The sequence below is a fragment of the Colletes gigas genome, unplaced genomic scaffold (assembly GCF_013123115.1).
Source record: "Colletes gigas isolate AHSC1104 unplaced genomic scaffold, ASM1312311v1 Colletes_gigas_Sc00038, whole genome shotgun sequence".
Lineage (NCBI taxonomy): Eukaryota > Metazoa > Arthropoda > Insecta > Hymenoptera > Colletidae > Colletes > Colletes gigas.
Genome location: NW_025106667.1, coordinates 928696 through 948416, shown reverse-complemented (window position 1 = coordinate 948416; position 19721 = coordinate 928696). Strand labels below are relative to the sequence as shown.

General features: G+C 35.9%; 1 protein-coding gene across 1 annotated transcript in view; it reads right to left on the bottom strand.

Moving 5' to 3' along the window:
* The window catches only part of LOC122402675 (putative transcription factor capicua), a 57469-nt gene that overhangs the window by 12724 nt on the left and 25024 nt on the right, over window positions 1–19721 (bottom strand). The window contains 4 exon segments of the mRNA XM_043405664.1: window positions 240–509; window positions 1656–2220; window positions 5357–5748; window positions 6545–6831. Coding sequence (XP_043261599.1) covers window positions 240–509; window positions 1656–2220; window positions 5357–5728 — 1207 coding nt within the window. The 5' untranslated portion in view covers window positions 5729–5748; window positions 6545–6831.

Below are 19721 nucleotides of genomic sequence, written 5' to 3'. Positions count from 1 at the left end.
ATAATACATGCAACACAAGTTATACAATATATGAAAATATGTTTAACCCTTGGCGATCTTAATGCATAAAAGTATTATATTTTAATATTTCATGTATTTTTACAACTCGAAACAACATAATTTTTTAAACATGACATTGAAACGTTCAAAGCATAGAAATTTGTTATAGGGTCATTCTTAAACCTTTTTATTAAAGGAGTGTCTACATTTTAAATGTACATAGCAGAATTTCATCTAACCTGCATCCGAAGGGAATGTAATATCTTCCCTATCTAAGTCATCTTCGCTTTCTAAATCATCGTATGGTCGATTTCCATTACTTAATGCTATGCTGGCAGAATGTGCAGAAGTGCCTAAAGTCATGAGAGGACTAGTACCAGTCGTTCTGTAATAACTGCTTGTGTCATTATGAGTTGATATATGAGATGTATGTTGAGGAGTGTGATGGAGTTGTAAAATTGGCACTGCTGTTGGAGCTTCCGAAGAATTTCGATAGCCATGTTCTGTAACTAACAAAATATTTCCGTGAAATTAATGAGAGAAGTATACGTATATACATATATGAGCCATTTATCTTGAAAGTGGCCTAACTCCATTCTTGATAAGAAAACGCATATTATTCACTTAATAATTGCCACTATTTTAATAGGAACTATAAATTTAACACCCTTAGATTCACTTAAGCAGTACGACTCATTAGTATCCTATACGTATATTTTTAAATTCATTGAAACGCAAACCCTTAAATATCTCGATTTGAAGATAAATGGACTTAAAATGCAGGAAGCGGAACCTTAAGAAGGTTGCCAGGGATTTTAGGGACTTAAATACACTACGATATCAATATTGTACTTTGGTTCGTTCTACAGTAAATTATTTGTCTCTCAAATTTGGCCTCCTTTCTTAAATTGCTACGATTATACACTGGAAAAGATTCAGCACAAATTCCTGTAGGAATTTCTTTGGCATTATGTAATCCTGACTATGCCAAAATAGTAAGTAAAACTAAATCGTTGGTGCTAAAGTGAGCATCTATGGAAAATATACTGGTACCTAGACCAACTAAAAAACACAATATTGTCATCCAAAGGATTTACAATGTGCATTTACTGCCTATGATGTTGTATAAATTAATAAGTTCTATGAGCAATTGGATCAAGTGATATTTCAGAAACAAGTTTCTTCAGTATTGATCCATCTTTAAATTTTGTAGTTTGAATCAACCTGTTAAATAGAAAATTATTATTGTTATTACCAATAAACATAGACGTACATTGCTAAGAAGAAAATAATTTTTAAATCAAGGAATATAGAAATTTCGAAAAACAAAAGCATCTGTTAGCATTCTGTAAGAGCAGGTTAAAATTGGAGGCGATAAGTTAGGTTAGGGTTTCACCATGAAAGTGTCATGATTACCGAAGATGCATGCGGCCTTCAAAATAAACGGCTCATATAGGGTTTTCCAATAAGAAAGATTAAACTTTCAATCATTATAGTCGCCATTTGTTATTCACTTGGTCGAGTAAGAGGGTAGAAACTATTGGTACTGTATAATGAACATCAGATTATCGTTTTAATTTTATTTAAATTCAAAATGCTATCGCTCTTATTGGAAAACACATTAATTATTACTGTATTATATAGAGAAGCCATACCAATTCCTTCAACCCTTGAAGAATCACAGTCTTCCAATCCCTCTTCTAGTTCATCCCACCAAGGAGGTTGCACTAATCGCAGATCTGCACGTTTCACAACATAACTATCACTCTGATCATCTTCCCTTGGTATCTTAACAACAAAACGTTTAGGTTTCGTTAAAATCTTGCACACCGTTCCTTTTACAAACACTTTAGCCGCATCAGAATGATTGTTTGATGTTGGACACCTGATACAAACTTTTGCATCTAAAGTCACTTGCCCTACGGACGGGCTTGCGTCGCCTATAACGTCGTACCTTCCCGCACCCAAAACGTCAGTATAACGCACTAGTTTCCTTTCCCCGTCAAATTCTATGTAAATCTCTCCTTGAACAACGTTACGAATAACACCTGGATAATAATATGAATCCCTTAAAGCTAACACTCTGTGGTCGCGCCACTCACTGAGATCAATAGCAACAGTAGCAGGCCGAGGACGAGAACGTAAAGGTTCTTCTCTAAGAGAATAATCCACTGCTGTACTTTGAGGCGGTAAAACTACCACCGAATGTGCCGAGGATATCTGAAACATTTTTATCGTTATTAACACACCTGGATATTATAATTAATAATCGTTATACTATAATTATTTATATCGTTATTTAATCGCAGGATACATTTTCTAACAAAACTTTGATAAACTTCAATAAACTGTACTGGTTAAGAAACGCTTACTGAAGCGTGGTCCAATAATTACGTTACCGATGATGCCACATTAAACGTTTAGAGACCATCGATACTGAAACGTTCCTGATCGAATCGAACGAGAATTTTCAGACGACCAATAACGTAAATTATGTCTATTAAGGTGGCCAGTGTTGGTAAATGTACACAGGCTTGAAATACTACAGACGCGGTCTTTGCGTAAAGCAATTATCACTTCATAGCGCCACATTACAATTTCTCTTACATAAATGTTTTCCATTATAATTTTTTTAATCACGAAACCTAATAAAAAGTGTTTCCAATAGATGTTGTTGGAAATAATGAGACCTATCACAACTGCAAACATATTATTATAATAATTTATGACAGCAACGAAATGAAAGTTTAACTTTTTAAAATAAAAAAAAAACGTAATAGAGAAGAAAACAATTTACAACTTCTGGCACGTCTAGTCATTTGTTAATTAATTTTCTTTCTTCTTAAACGAATGCTTTCAGGCTTAGACAAATACATTTATAGAAATGTAGACATGGTTGGGTTCATACTCCTATATACATATTTATAAAAGTCAAATTTACAAAGTATATGCACACACAATACACAAACACATAGAGAGTCCAGTTGTCATAATGATCCTAAATATTTCTGTTGTTTCTGATAACGCAAATAGTTCTGCAAGAATATATTATCTACCTTGTTAGAAATCTTATTACAGCAAGTAAAAGTTTTTCCTTAACCCTTTTAGTGCCGAGCGAAAAACCAAACTAAGAATGATATTTACAAAATTCAAAAAGCACCATATTACGAAATAAAGAAAGAATAAAGTAATGGCGATTGCATTTCAATATTTATTGCAAATCATATAAATAACATAATTATAAAATATGATAAAAAGCATAGAAACAAGTTTCTCTTCTACAAACAATATTTACACATAAGAATAATCATTGTTTGATCACAGTTTTATGTAGGTCACGTAGCAGAAAGTATAAGTATTTGATTTTCAATGATTTTTTAATAAATACTCGATTCAAAATTTGATGAGGCTTTGTTAAAAAGTTATTAACGTTTAAAGTGGAGCCTGTACCGAATTTTTTTCTCGAAAACGCGCAGGATTTCGAGGGTATGTCTATTCACCAAAAATGATTGCGATTGACTCCCACAACCGAAAATAATTTTTCCAGAACAATTTGAAATTTTTTTTTTCGTCGAAAAATTTAGGCACCTTGGTCTGGGTTAGGTCTGGATTAGGTTTGGGTCAGGTCTCGGTTAGGTCTGGGATAGGTCTGGATTAGGTTTGGGTCAGGTCTGGGTTAGGTCTGGATTAGTTTTGGGTTAGGTCTGGGTTAGGTCTGGATTTGTTTTGGGCCTAATCCAGACCTGACCCAAACCTAATCCAGACCTGACCCAAACCTAATCCAGACCTAACCCAGACCTGACCCAAACCTAATCCAGACCTAACCCAGATCTGACCCAGACCTAACCCGGACCTAACCCAGACCTAACCCAGACCTAACCCAGACCTGACCGAAACCTAATCCAGACCTGACCCAAACCTAATCCAGACCTAACCCAGACCTAACCCAGACCTAATCCAGACCTGACCCAAAAAAAAGAAAAGGTTTGGGTTAGGTCTGGATTAGTTTTGGGTCAGGTCTGGGTTAGGTCTGGATTAGGTTTGGGTCAGGTCTGGGTTAGGTCTGGATTAGGTTTGGGTCAGGTCTGGGTTAGGTCTGGATTAGTTTTGGGTTAGGTCTGGGTTAGGTCTGGATTTGTTTTGGGCCTAATCCAGACCTGACCCAAACCTAATCCAGACCTAACCCAGACCTGACCCAAACCTAATCCAGACCTAACCCAGACCTGACCCAAACCTAATCCAGACCTAACCCAGATCTGACCCGGACCTAACCCGGACCTAACCCAGACCTGACCGAAACCTAATCCAGACCTGACCCAAACCTAATCCAGACCTAACCCAGACCTAACCCAGACCTAATCCAGACCTGACCCAAAAAAAAGAAAAGGTTTGGGTTAGGTCTGGGTTAGTTTTGGGTCAGGTCTGGGTTAGGTCTGGATTAGGTTTGGGTCAGGTCTGGGTTAGGTCTGGATTAGGTCTGGATTAGGTTTGGGTCAGGTCTGGATTAGGTTTGGGTCAGGTCTGGGTTAGGTCTGGAAGAAATATTAGATTTTCGGTAAGAAATTTTTTCTCGAAAATGTGTAGAATTTCGGAGGTATGTGTATTTACCAAAAATGATTGTAATTGACTTCCACAATCGAAAATAATTTTTCCAGAACAATTTGAAATTTTTTAATTTAATTGTTAATAACTTTTTAACGAGGCCTCAGTCAAGAAACTGATATTCTTCAATTTCGTCTTATTTTGGCCTCTAGAATCTCCTATTAAAATTTGTTCCCAGGGTTGGCCGAACACCCTGTATAATATGACGACTCCAGAATACATACGTTTCCGCCACAAAGTAGTGTCGAGTTGCTTGGTTCGCCCGAGCGAAAAGGGCTTCTTGGGCAAAGGGTTAAACCCAAAAATAATTTTTTAAATGCTTTTGCAATAAAATTAGACCCTTTATAATGTTTTACAAATTTTTTTTTGAGACAGATCTTTCTCCTAATGCGAAGAATAAGGCACCATCGCATACGCAACGATATGTATATCGTCGTTCGGCACTAAAAGGTTTAATGTCAAGTTTTTGATTTCGTGACGTCAACCACATTTATAATAACCGGCTCATTTAAGACATAGTTACATTTTGGAATGTAATATATTTGGAAAAAATCTTATTTATAATGTTGAATTAAAATGAATATTAAATGCATGAATTTAAATAATTAACCAAGTTATTAAGCGTTATAGTTTATATTTTCTGAGTACAAAGACCTCCCTGTTGGCAGTCCATGTAAAAAAATGTTTGGCATTGCAAGGGTTATGGATAGTAAAACGTTCCCGCCAATTCTTTCACACGAATGCTTGCACGTACTTGATAACAATCGGATTCTTGTTGTTGTGGAGATTGCCGAGTTGCTAAGGTTGACTGCTGAACTAAACCTGATTGACCGAGTGGCATATTCGGTGCCCGAATGTTCACCATATTGTTTATATTGCTTGTTACATTGCTGATTTTGTCCATCTCCTCGAGTTCCGATGGATCGAATTTACGTTTCTTTGGAAGTTTCTTAGCGCTGATCGTTGGATCGGATAGATCCCGCTGAGGAGGCGCCGGCGGCGGGGGTGGTTGTTCCAGAATAGATTTTTTTTCAATCGAACTTCCGCCACCACCCCCGCCTGCTCCATATTGTCCGCCTCCAAGGGGATCCCGTTTTTCGTGCATCTCAGAATGAGCAGTCAGCATTTTGGCCACCTCACGCTGCTCTGCAAATTAATATTAAATATATTAGAATTTTACCTCGGTACTTTTTTAAAATGCGATTGTTTCCATTCAATCACCTCATCTTCCCTCCCATTTTTTTTACAAAAAGCCACGAATTAATGGATGGGTCGAGAACAACGGTTAAAAATGTTAATTAAAAGTATTTTATCAATATTTCATTCATTGGACATTTAAAACTATTTATTATTACGCTGTTACAATGCGTTACCACGAATTAGATTATTTAATAATATATTTAACCTTAGATTTATAGAACTCGTCATATCGACTCCATACTTAAAGTTACAGAACTTGTAAATATTATTTTGTTAGCAATTTCTGTTGAATGTGATTATTGTTACTATATGAATACATATCCCAATTAAAAGAAAAGCTTAGAATTAGAATATAACAATTTTTTTTTAGAAATATATTTCATTATGTTTATTTGTTCTTTGCATTAATACATTTATAAACAAATTGTATTATCGTTACAAGATAAACGATCGAAAATATTGAATTGGATACTACAATTACCAAATATATTTTTCAGATTTATTTGCATAAGAAGAATTCTTATCTTTTCAATAAAGAATTTCCAAGTGTGTTCAACGATGTCGCTGTGTATGTAGAAGTTGAGAAAAATGAACATGGCAATCCGAAACGCGATATTCGTTTAAAGAATCATTACTTTACTCGACCTTCGATATTTCCTATATGCGTATATACGTATACGTGTGTGCGCGGGCGGTTGAACGCATGCAATTGGAGTTTTAAAGCGTATCGAGGTATACTTACAGTCCGTACAGTCGAGAGGAGGCTGTGTGCTGAAATGTGGCGAGTTGAAGCTGGGAGGGTGGTGACACCGGCTGGGTGCATACCTCAGCACCCGGCTGTCGGGGACAGGATGCGTCGAGTCTGGGCTCTCTCGTCTTTGTCTATCTTGCGACGGGGTTGCTGTTCCCTCTCCCAACTCCAATTCTTCTTCCCAGCCCCAACTGCCGAGCATCCTCCTCCGAAAATTCTCCTCTTAGGCGAACACTTTTCTCTTCTTTCTTAATTGCCTTGTACTTCTAGTCAATGTCCTGGACAACAGAACGTATTTCGGAACGGTTACAAACTATTCTGCGAATTCGATTCTCACGAGCAACTTGTCTCGTTTATTACGACACGCTTCTAACGGGATTTTTCTCTCCCTTTACAATTCGACAAGTTTACGGTGCCGGTTTCTCCAACCGACAGTTACAGCGAAACTTATTTTCGATAAACAAAGGACACCGATTTTTTTTTTATACTCTGGATTATGGATTCTTTCATATTATTGGTTGACAGTGGTTAAGGGTTATCAATCATGAAAGAAATGGTCAAAAAATGCTATTTTCGGAATCGTTTTATACAACAGAAACTATAGTTCTTGTTGACAAAATTGATTTTAATGATACTAGAGGCCAAAATAAGACGAAAATCAAGAATATCAATTTCTTGACTGAGGCTTCGTTAAAAAGTTATTAACAATTAAATTCAAAAAATTTCAAATCGTTCTGAAACAATTATTTTCGGTTGCAGGGATCAATTACAATCATTTTTTATGAATACCCATACCCTCGAAATCCTACCCATTTTCGAGTAAAAAATTCGAGAAGGTGTGAAATTTGTCGACAAAATTAAAAAATTTCTAATCGTTCTGGAAAAATTATTTTCGGTTGCAGTGTTCGATTACAATTATTTTTGATCATTACACATACCTCCGAAATCCTACCCACTTTCGAGAACAAAATTCCAGTAGGTACTGAACTTTTTAGGTGAAATTAAAATATTTTAAATCACACTAAAAAAATTATTTTCGGTTGCAGAGGTGGATTAGAATCATTTTTGGTCATTACATTTACCCCCGAAATCCTTCACATTTTCGAGAAAAAAAACTCTTGATCGAAAATCTAATGTGAGGCCAGAAATGTACCCCCGAAATTTCATGCGAATCTTTAAAATGTCATAACTTCTAAACGGATTGTAATATGTAGAAATTCTAAAAATATTCAAAAAGTTATTCCTTGATCCCGCAAAATAAGAAAAACTCCATAAAAATGGTCCAATTTTCAAAAGGCCATAACTCTTACAATAGTGAACGTATCTCATTGAAACTTTTTTTTTAAGTAGAGCTCATGGGTATCTACAAAAAAGTATTAGACAACTTTTCTGTAGGGCGTCAAATAAAATTGCTAAAAATGAAAAACGAATTTTTAAGAAAAATCGACAGGGTAGTAGGTGCCTTAATTTTTCAGGGAATATGAAAGGTTTCAAATCGTTCTGGAAAAATTATTTTCGGTTTCGGGGGTCAATTACAATCATTTTTTGGTGAATACCCATACCCCTGAAATCCTTCGCTTTCGAGAAAAAAATTCGAGTAGGTACTGAAACTTTTGGACGAAATTAAAAAATTTCAAATCATACTAAAAAAATTATATTTAGTTACAGGGGTCAATTACAAGTATTTTTGGTGAATAGATCTATCCTCGAAATCCTACCCACTTTCGAGAAAAAAATTCGAGTAGGTACTGAAACTTTTGGACGAAATTAAAAAATTTCAAATCATACTAAAAAAATTATATTTAGTTACAGGGGTCAATTACAAGCATTTTTGGTGAATAGACCTATCCCCGAAATCCTACCCACTTTCGAGAAAAAAATTCGAGTAGGAATTAAAACTTTTAGACGAAATTAAAAAATTTCAAATCATACTAAAAAAATTATATTTAGTTACAGGGGTCAATTACAAGCATTTTTGGTGAATAGACCTATCCCCGAAATCCTAGCCACTTTCGAGAAAAAAATTCGAGTAGGTACTGAAACTTTTGGACGAAATTAAAAAATTTCAAATCATACTAAAAAAATTATATTTAGTTACAGGGGTCAATTACAAGCATTTTTGGTGAATAGACCTATCCCCGAAATCCTAGCCACTTTCGAGAAAAAAATTCGAGTAGGTACTGAAACTTTTGGACGAAATTAAAAAATTTCAAATCATACTAAAAAAATTATATTTAGTTACAGGGGTCAATTACAAGCATTTTTGGTGAATAGACCTATCCTCGAAATCCTATCCACTTCTTCGAAAAAAATTCAGTACGGTTGGAAACTTTAAACGTTAATAACTTTTTAACGAATCCTCCATCAACAAATTAGTATTCATCAGTTTTGTCTTATTTTGGCCCTTAGAATCTCCGATTAAAATTTTTCCCACGGTTGACTCTCTATACAATTGTTAAAATTAGAAAAGAATTGTAATTTAGTGTATTATATTTTGGAATTTTATATTCTTCTTGATCTGCTCAATTAATCGTTCCATATTTTATAATTTCGTACATCGAAAGGATCATTCGATATCATGAAACAACGTGAATAAAAAATTTAATTAATTTCACATTGTTTGTCAGTGAATAACATAAAATTCAGTTATTAAACCCAAATGTTGTTCATGACTAAACTAATAAAATTGCCTTTTAGTAAGTCTCAATTACTAAATCTATTCTAGCTTATAATGGAGAAACGTGATTCTTAACCTATTTCGGGTACAGTGCCGCTAGTTAAATCGTTCAGTTACGTAATAAATATAAGGGAACGGTGAAGATTAATGTTTAAGCAATGGCTTGGCTGCCTCGATATATTTGAATTTCGTCTAATGGTAAATTCCAGAAATTGCTTTCGGTTTATAAGTCACGGCAGAATTACTTTTTGACTGTGTTTTGTAGAGGCATTTTTTTCCACGCGTTACATTTTTTGTGCCGTTCCCGAAATGGTAAATTACACGTACACGCGTTGAAAGCAACGAATCACTTCGATAAAACTGATCCACTTTGCGCGCGTTACATCGATACAAAAAAAAAATATTGTCGGTATTGGATTTTTAACAACGCGATTGACACATCAAATAAGGACGCGAAAGTATTTAATTCGTATAATCGGATTTTACGCATGCTGTTACAAAATAGTCCACAAAACTTGTGAAACAACTGTTGATTGTATCTTTCATAAACGTTTCTTTTCCAACTCTGCCACGTGTTAACATAAAATTGATTAAAGATATAGCAATTCATACAACATCGTGATTAATCATTGAAATCAATGGTAATTAATTTATATCTTCCGTGAACGCAGTAAACCTTACTTGGTTGTTTATCCAGAAACATGACATAAAGTAACCGTTTTCTAGTTGCAAAAATAACGAAATAAAACAGAGATTATTGTCATGAACATTTTGAGAGAAAAGAATTTTATGTAATAATAAGTAAAAGTAGAGTATAATTATTAAGTTACACAGCGTGTAGATGGTACAGAGCAGTGGAAAACCCTTTATGGTAGTAGAGATTTCTCTGCGATTAGACCCATTAACGCGCAGATATGCGAAAGAATATTTCGAGCGAGCGTTTACAACGCGCAAGAGTAAAGAAGCCAACGAACCTCGTGCATTAGCGGTTTAGGAAACTGGACGATAATTGCGCAAACAGAATCGATATACAGCTCACGCTTGAACACCAGGGCATTTGCATTTTTATGGCACACACTCAATCGACGATTCGATTCCTTTTTCGGAGTAAAATGAGAAAAAACGAAGCGTCGGAATATCGCGTGTCAAATATCACCTCGACCTTCCGCGCTGACAGGAATGGTCTTGAGGAAAGAAAAAAAAAAGAGAAAAAAATCACAACGACACTCGCGTGTACGCGACTCTCGATTCACGTGTAACGAGGAGCGCGAGAGAAGATTGGCACGCGCGACATAACCTATTCAAGAAATCGCCGCCGCGTTTCTTTCTTCAGAGCGTAGAAAAACGATTGCGCTTTGAGCCGGCTCTCACTTCCGTGGCAGTACCGACCAAGATTCCAGGGGCGACTAACGAGTTGTCAACAGGCACTTAGTTGCCGCCGCTGCCGCCGCCGTCGCCGCCACCGACACGAATTACGGTACGGAGAAGTACGAGCGAGCACACGCACAGAAGGAGACGCACTTGCGAAAAGAAACAAACGAACGCAAGGCGAGAGAGCTCGATAGGAAAGTTTCGAGGTGAGGTGAGGTGAGACAAGGTCGATCCTCCTCGCGCATCGATTGGAAATCACGCACCGCGTGGTATCGAGCAACCGTTGTCTATCTACTACCCCGATGGCGTCTCGCGAGAGTCCTCTTGCATATAGAAAAACGACCAAGAGGAAACGCGAAATGGGAGAAAAGATGGAGAGGGTGCGAGGCGCTAAGTATGTTGCGGAACAAGGATAGAGAGGGCGTGCATCGCGTTCTTATCTCGCGTTCGAGCGAGCGAGACGGCGAAGCAAGGGGGGAAGGAAGAGAGCGTACGAAGAGAGAGAGAGAGAGAGAGAGAGATGTTACCGCGCTTCTCCACGTTCCCTACCTACCACCTTCGTCGCGATCGCGCTACACTGACACTGAGCCCCGAGAGTCCGAGTTCGCCCCGTGGCCAGGGTTTCTCGGAGGAAAACAACGCTCCCGTGTGATCGGTGATTGTGTGTGGGTAAAGGACTAAGGGGGAATGCACTAACCTCGCTACTCCCTACCACAAGGCTGACTCACGTTGCCTGGAAAGACGCTCCGCCATTGTATCGTGTTGGTCGGTCGCCTCTCTCTCGCGCTCTCTTCTCATCTCTTGTCTCGTTCGCGCGAGCACGCCGCGCGTTTACAGGTACGCGAGGGTGGCCCGAACGTGTACATGTGTACCGGGACCGAAATTCAAAACCTGTTACGTGACGCCCGGAGAAGATACTGCCGCTGTCTGAATCGAACTCGACCGTTTTTATTCAAAATTCTCATCTGTCTCTACTTGGATCGTTTTCGAAGGACATAACTCTCTGCTCGTCTTACAAACTACCGTTCCCTTAACCGTTCAGACGCCGCCCAGAGCAGTTCGAACGATCCTCCTGCTATAAGAAGAACCTAATTCCACCATATAATATGCTTTCTTATCTTTTGGGTTTAAGAATTTCTTTCTTTTTTACTCTTTTCTAAACAAAACCTAGACCTAACCCAAACCACCATTTTTTTTAACGCTTGGTAAATCTTGTTGTATTTTCATTACCGGACTAAGGTGTAGCGGACCAATGACATTGATTCATAGTCACGTGACTTTGTGTATCGCGATCCATCGTCAGAAATGAAAACATCGAAAGATTCGACAAACGGAAAACCCGGTTTAGGCTAGGTCTGGGATACATTTCGAATAATAAACATCACTATACTTGTGTTTTCTATTATCCAAACAAAATTATGGCCATTTCTGAGAGTAACGACAAGAGTTACTGGATTTACGATTACTTCGTTATACCGTGTTTCCCTTTAAAACTATGGACAATTCAGACAACGTGATACGTATCGTCACGCGCAAGAAAATTATAAAAATAGTGGCTTATCGTTTAATAAAAACTTCGGTATTTTATCTTAACTATTGTTATCTCGTCTCTTATTGTGAATAAAATCACTGGGGCAATGTTTTACGTTATCATTTTAAATTTTTGTAAAAGAATGCGTCGAAAGCTACACCATGAAGATAAATCCACCGACTTTATATCACAGATGGCCAGAATTCTTAGATAAAGTTTCATACAACGAATAAAAAATAAACAACTACTTATCCGTTACTCCGTAAACAAACATAGAATAAAATATTTCAAAACGAACAAATAAAAATTTAAATATTACGCGTTGCTCTTATCGATTGCTCAAATTTATCTTATTTATTATTCGAATAAAATTTTACCCATCTTTTATACGAATGAAACATAACGACGAGTAAAACTGTACTAATCCGCTAATTTAAATCTATAAACCTTAATAGTACTAATCGCAGGAATAATGTAAGCAAAACTGTAAATTTATAACACTGGTACACGCGTGCATCGTTAAGATTAACTTGCTACCATCAAGGTAGAAATGAGTCATCGAGCGTGAGTAATATGATAAAAGTGGAGTTTTAATTGTTGTATAGTTGCAATACTGCAAAATATCTGCGCTTACACGGTTCCAAATAGGAAAGATCATAACTCTGCCACGCGATTTACAAAGTTAAATTAATAAATTGATCATTTTCAGGTATATGTGGTCAACGCAAATGATGCCATTTATATGTCAGTGTTCTTCTTTATCGAAGAAAACATATAGTTTACAAAGCCACTAAAGGGTATAGCCGAATAAGGGAGTCAAATGTGCCTTTGAACCAAATGTGACATACGATGGATCCATCGATAGAGCATCAAGAAAAAACGTTCTGTGCCAAATTTTAACCCTCTATCTTGTTTGGAAGGGTAGTTATTGAGAAAATTCGGATTAACGAATTTCTGCCTATTTCCCCTATTTCATCGAGTAGAAAAATTATGAAAAAAATCTGGCGCATTGTCGATATTGAGATACGTGTTTCAGAATTTTGTCCGATTTTTCGATTCCAAATCCTAGGTGTGAAAAATTGAAAACGCAAAAAAACACAGAAAAATACGGATTTCGTATTGAAGCTTTCGAGACACTAGATTTCTATAATTACTGTAAATGCGTATTGTCATTGGTTATCTCCCTGAATTTTTTCCGATTTTTCAATTCCAAATCCTAGGTGTGAAAAATTGAAAACGCAAAAAAACACAGAAAAATACGGATTTCGTATTGAAGCTTTCGAGACACTAGATTTCTATAATTACTGTAAATGCGTATTGTCATTGGTTATCTCCCTGAATTTTTTCCGATTTTTCGATTCCAAACACTAGGTGTGAAAAATTGAAAACGCAAAAAAACACAGAAAAATACGGATTTCGTATTGAAGCTTTCGAGACACTAGATTTCTATAATTACTGTAAATGCGTATTGTCATTGGTTATCTCCCTGAATTTTTTCCGATTTTTCAATTCCAAATCCTAGGTGTGAAAAATTGAAAACGCAAAAAAACACAGAAAAATACGGATTTCGTATTGAAGCTTTCGAGATACTAGATTTATATAATTATTGCAAATGCGTATTGTCATTGGTTATCTCCCTGAATTTTTTCCGATTTTTCGATTCCAAACACTAGGTGTGAAAAATTGAAAACGCAAAAAAACACAGAAAAATACGGATTTCGTATTGAAGCTTTCGAGACACTAGATTTCTATAATTACTGTAAATGCGTATTGTCATTGGTTATCTCCCTGAATTTTTTCAGATTTTTTGGTAGGGTGCGCCGTAGTAGCAAAAATCAAAAACCGATTTTTTCGACGTTTTTCACGTGAAGAAGCATCTTATACTTTGAATTTTTGTATTCTCTGTAATAGGTAACTATATTGTATGGTTTTAAACATTTTAATCTTCTTCCACTATTCAAAGTTATTAAAGGTTTGCAATTTTAAAACTAACTACGTATATTCATTTAACGTAGAAAAAATTAAACAGTGGGGTATTTAAGCAAATACACGACTAGAGAAATGATGGAATAGAAACTGCTCCATAATTGTTTTTGCGTATATTTTAGGTGAAAATATTTTTTAAATAATAAACAAATAGTTTTTCACTGTCGTTTAGTTAGAAATTGAAAAAAAAAACAAAATTAATATAATAAAAAAAATGTACTTTAGCAGGGCGCGAACGCGCATCAAAAAGTTTGCAGCAGCCTCACAGTCAAGCATCTTACTTACTGCACCATCGCAGCTCTTGAAAATACCGTTGATACTTCTCAATATATCGCGCATAGCACTTCTTTTCGTGACTTATTTTTGCTTTTCTTTTTGTATACAATGTTCTGCTCAACATAGAAATGTTTAAAACCATACAATATTGTTATCTATTAAAGAGAATACAAAAATTCAAAGTATACGATGCTTTTTCATGCGAAAAACGTCGAAAAAATCGGTTTTTGATTTTTGCTACCACGGCGCACCCTACCAAAAAATCTGAAAAAATTCAGGGTGATAACCAATGACAATACGCATTTACAGTAATTATAGAAATCTAGTGTCTCGAAAGCTTCAATACGAAATCCGTATTTTTCTGTGTTTTTTTGCGTTTTCAATTTTTCACACCTAGGATTTGGAATCGAAAAATCGGACAAAATTCTCAAACACGTATCTCAATAACCACAATGCACCAGATTTTTTTCATAATTTTTGTACTCGATTAAATAGGGGAAATAGGCAGAAATTCGTTGATCCGAATTTTCTCAAAAACTACCCTTCCAAACAAGATGGAGGGTTAAAATTTGGCACAGAACGTTTTTTCTTGATGCTCTATCGATGGATCCATCGTATGTCACATTTGACTCCCTTATTCGGCTATACCCATTCATTTGTATTGATTCGATTATGGCGTACAGAAACTCGCAATAGCCCAGCATCTGTTGCTAGAACGAGAAGCGGTAAGGTAACGTTGATTTACCACTCTCAAGGATGCCCATACAGAATTAATAAAACACACAGAAGGCATAGTGTAAATAACTTTTAGGCATCTGTTCGGTGTAGACACGTGTTTACGTCGGCGTCGTCGCGTGTCGAGTTACGCGACACTTAATATTGTCAAAACAGGAGACTTCTTTAGCAAAGAGAACCGAGGGTCGATGAAAATGCCTTACGAAAACATTGCGTTAATTGGATTACAGTAAGGTACACGTGTTGCGTGAAGAAAACCGTATTCGGGGAATTATATTTCCGGAAAGTAATTAAATTAACAACGACAACGTTGCGTTGCTAGTCCCATGTAATCTTTATTTCTTATTCGCAACAATGCATTGCTCGTATCATATATCTTGCGTAAAACAAATCTGGCTAAATTGTATCTTGGACATATTTTGATTTCAGTTGGATTTACGGTACCTTTCACAGTGAAAATTACTATGTCTACCCGCCATTCTTAATTTCTGTATCTTTATACCGAAGATCAAACAACGAAACGTTTGGTATAGAACAAACTATGGTCGTTTATGGTGTTATTGGCTGTACCGTTTTTAATGACGTAATCTCCATTAATGGAAAAAAAAAAGAAGGTTAAAAAAGATATTAAAACGATTAGAAAGTTCGCGAATTATACGTGAGATCGTGCAATACAATAGATGGAAACGGCCGTTTCAGAAATTTCAGTCAGATGTTCTGCGAGATTGTGGAAATTCGAAAACTACAAGCGCACACGCGGTTACAACACACCGTACTATAGCACGTGGAAATCCAAATGCAGTTGTACACGAATGCCCACGCGATACCGTATTATGCAAAAAGTTGTTTGCGCAACGTCTTTATTAGCGGTCCGCTTTCCCACTGTGCAACGCTCGTAGTCGAGTGAAGAAAAAAAAAAAAATCGTTTCCACTTTAATTTATCGCGATCATAACATTATACCATCTAGCGGAAATTAATCAATTTCTAGTACGCGTTCGCGAGCAGCTTTCTACAAACGTGTTTCGTGTTCTGGGTCTTCTTCGATCCGTTTCCTAACAAATACCGCAATATGCAAATAGACGAAATACGAGCCGTTTATTTTCAAAGTGGCGCGAGTCCATTTTCCAAAAAAAAATCGAGTTGGCTACCTTAATAGTTACATTTTTGAAGCAACTTGTTACCAATATGTTTAAAATCATTGGGATTTTTTAACACGAAAATTTGCTGGTTAACGAAGCGATGAAAAAGTTTATTTTGAAAGTGGCGCAACATTGTTTGGCAAGATAATTTTTTAGGATCGTAATTGAACCATGTAACGAATCATCGCGACGAATTATTAGCATCGATGAATGCTGATTGAAACAGTTTAATATTGCTAAGAACTTCGGCTCTCTCTAAATACTACAGCAATGATTCTTAAAATGAACCCTATACGTGATTCCCAAGTTGAACATCTCTATCCCCCTTGGAGCCAGTGAAGCGTGAAAGACGACATTTAAAAAAAACGATACGAACTGGGGCGTCGGCGACGATACGCATAAAAGACAATAATTTTTTTTCTCTCATCCGCTTTCACTCGCTGTCCTTTTCATTGGTTGTCGACTACGTTTGTCGCGTCGCGACGGTAAAAGATAAAGACGACTCCGAGGCTCAATGATATCGTTGTGTATGAAGAAGTATCTGTCGGTGTCGATTTTCGCCTCCACTGTACGAAAGATGAACACGCCAACCCCGGACGCGACGCTCAATTTAAGAATCATCACTGTAGTTTAACCCTTTTAGTGCCGAGCGAAAAACGGGTGTCTATGCGAAGAATATCGAGCCAATTTCACGAGTTTGTTATGGTTAGAGAAAAAGCTCGTAAAAACCAAACTAACAATGATATTTATAAAATTCAAAAAGCAGCATATTACGAAATAAAGAAAGAATAAAGTAATGGCAATTGCATTTCAATATTTATTGCAAATCATATAAATAACACAGTTATAAAATATGATAAAAAACATAGAAACAAGTTTCTCTTTGTTGAAAATCCCGCGAGATATCTACGCGCCTGCGAATGAGGTATGAGTGTGCTAACTCTTTTGTTTTCCAAGCGAATGTGTGTGTGTGTGGAGGTATGATGAGTCTAGTCGACCGATGACCACGCGGCGACCACGTTGACCGGCGTCCACGTTGTGCTGTTCATTTTTATTATCCCAACAATTATAATTATCCCAATACTCTTCTACAAACAATATTTACACATAAGAATAATCATTGTTTGATCACAGTTTTATGTAGGTCACGTAGCAGAAAGTACAAGTATTTGATTTTCAATGATTTTTTAATAAATACTCGATTCAAAATTTGATGAGGCTTTGTTAAAAAGTTATTAACGTTTAAAGTGGAGCCTGTACTGAATTTTTTTCTCGAAAACGCGCAGGATATCGAGGGTATGTCTATTCACCAAAAATGATTGTGATTCACTCCCACAACCGAAAATAATTTTTTCAGAACGATTTGAAATTTTTTTTCCCCGTTGAAAAATTTCACACCTTCTCGAATTTTTTTCTAGAAAGTGAGTAGGAATTCAGGGGTATGTGTATTCGCCAAAAATGATTGTAATTGACCCCCGAAACCGAAAATAATTTTTTCAGAACGATTTGAAATTTTTTTTTTTCGTCGAAAAATTTAGGCACCTTGGTCTGGGTTAGGTCTGGGTTAGGTCTGGGTTAGGTCTGGATTAGTTTTGGGTCAGGTCTGGGTTAGGTCTGGATTAGTTTTGGGTCAGGTCTGGGTCAGGTCTGGAAGAAAAATTAGATTTTCGGTAAGGAATTTTTTTCTCAAAAATGCGTAGGATTTTGGGGGTAAGTGTAATGACCAAAAATGATTCTAATCCACCTCTGCAACCGAAAATAATTTTTTTAGTGTGATTTAAAATATTTTAAGTTCACCTAAAAAGTTCAGTACCTACTCTAATTTTTTTCTCGAAAATGGGTAGGAATTCAGGGGTATGTGTATTCACCAAAAATGATTGAAATTGACCCCCGCAACCGAAAATAATTTTTCCAGAATGATTTGAAACCTTTCATATTCCCTGAAAAATTAAGGCACCTACTACCCTGTCGATTTTTCTTAAAAATTCGTTTTTCATTTTTAGCAATTTTATTTGACGCCCTACAGAAAAGTTGTCCAATACTTTTTTGTAGATACCCATGAGCTCTACTTTAAAAAAAAGTTTCAATGAGATACGTTCACTATTGTAAGAGTTATGGCCTTTTGAAAATTGGACCATTTTTATGGAGTTTTTCTTATTTTGCGGGATCAAGGAACAACTTTTTGAATATTTTTAGAATTTCTACATATTACAATCCGTTTAGAAGTTATGACATTTTAAAGATTCGCATGAAATTTCGGGGGTGCATTTCTGGCCTCACATTAGATTTCCGATCAAGAGTTTTTTTTCTCGAAAATGTGAAGGATTTCGGGGGTAAGTGTAATGACCAAAAATGATTCTAATCCACCTCTGCAACCGAAAATAATTTTTTTAGTGTTATTTTAAATATTTTAATTTCACCTAAAAAGTTCAGTACCTACTCGAAAATTACGTCGATGGATGGGAACAAATAAAATTGCATAATATCATAGAGAAACCAAAAAGAGTCTGGAATTTTGAAATTTAAGAAATATGTTTCAAAAATTCCGATTACTTAGAAAACTGTAAAAAAAGAAAACTCTATTTTTATTTCATTTTTCGTCTCAGAAACGAGAAATGCCTCTATTTTTGTTCTTTTCATGAATCGTATAGTATTTGTTTTTATATTTTCATTTAATTTCTTCATACACATGCTTATGTTTTATATTTATTTTAATTGATATTTATTTTGAAATGAATTGCTGACATAATATTACTATCTATGATTGATAACTTCCTATAATTCATTATATATCCATTAATGTCCGTTTCTATGATATTGTTTTTTTTTGAAAAAAGATTAAAACAGAATAGGTATTAAAAATACTTGGCACGATTGTACCTTGAAGAAATATTGATTTTCCCAATAGGCAACAGTACATTAAATTAAAATAAAATATATACATTGAATAAAGTAATATTTATATGTGTGATAATTTCCTGCCATCTGTTCCAAAACCGCCACGTTTTATCTAACGTTCGTGTTGCCAAGGGTTGACCCTTGTACATAATACTAATGTACGCATAAATTTTATTTTCATTTAAGGGGTCACGGCAGGATGATCAACCGAAAGGTTGGAATTGATATTAATGAACAAAAAATTCTAAAATATAATTCTTGATAGATCCATTAATTTGATCGTCGTGAAATTATTAACTAACATTTTGGTGAAATCTATGCCACGCAATATAGGTTATGTTTCAATAAATAAGTGTTAGTTCCGTTCAAAGTGTTAATTTGGTTTCATCCAATGCCTCGATTAACGTTGTTACTTTTATTTCACGCATAAAGAATAAACAATAGACAATTGTTTATTCGTTGGTTGAAATTGTTATCCAGGTAAGAGTAGCTTGTTCGTAGAGAGCACCTCAGGAAGATATAACGCGCGTCCATTGAGGATACTTGGTTCTGTC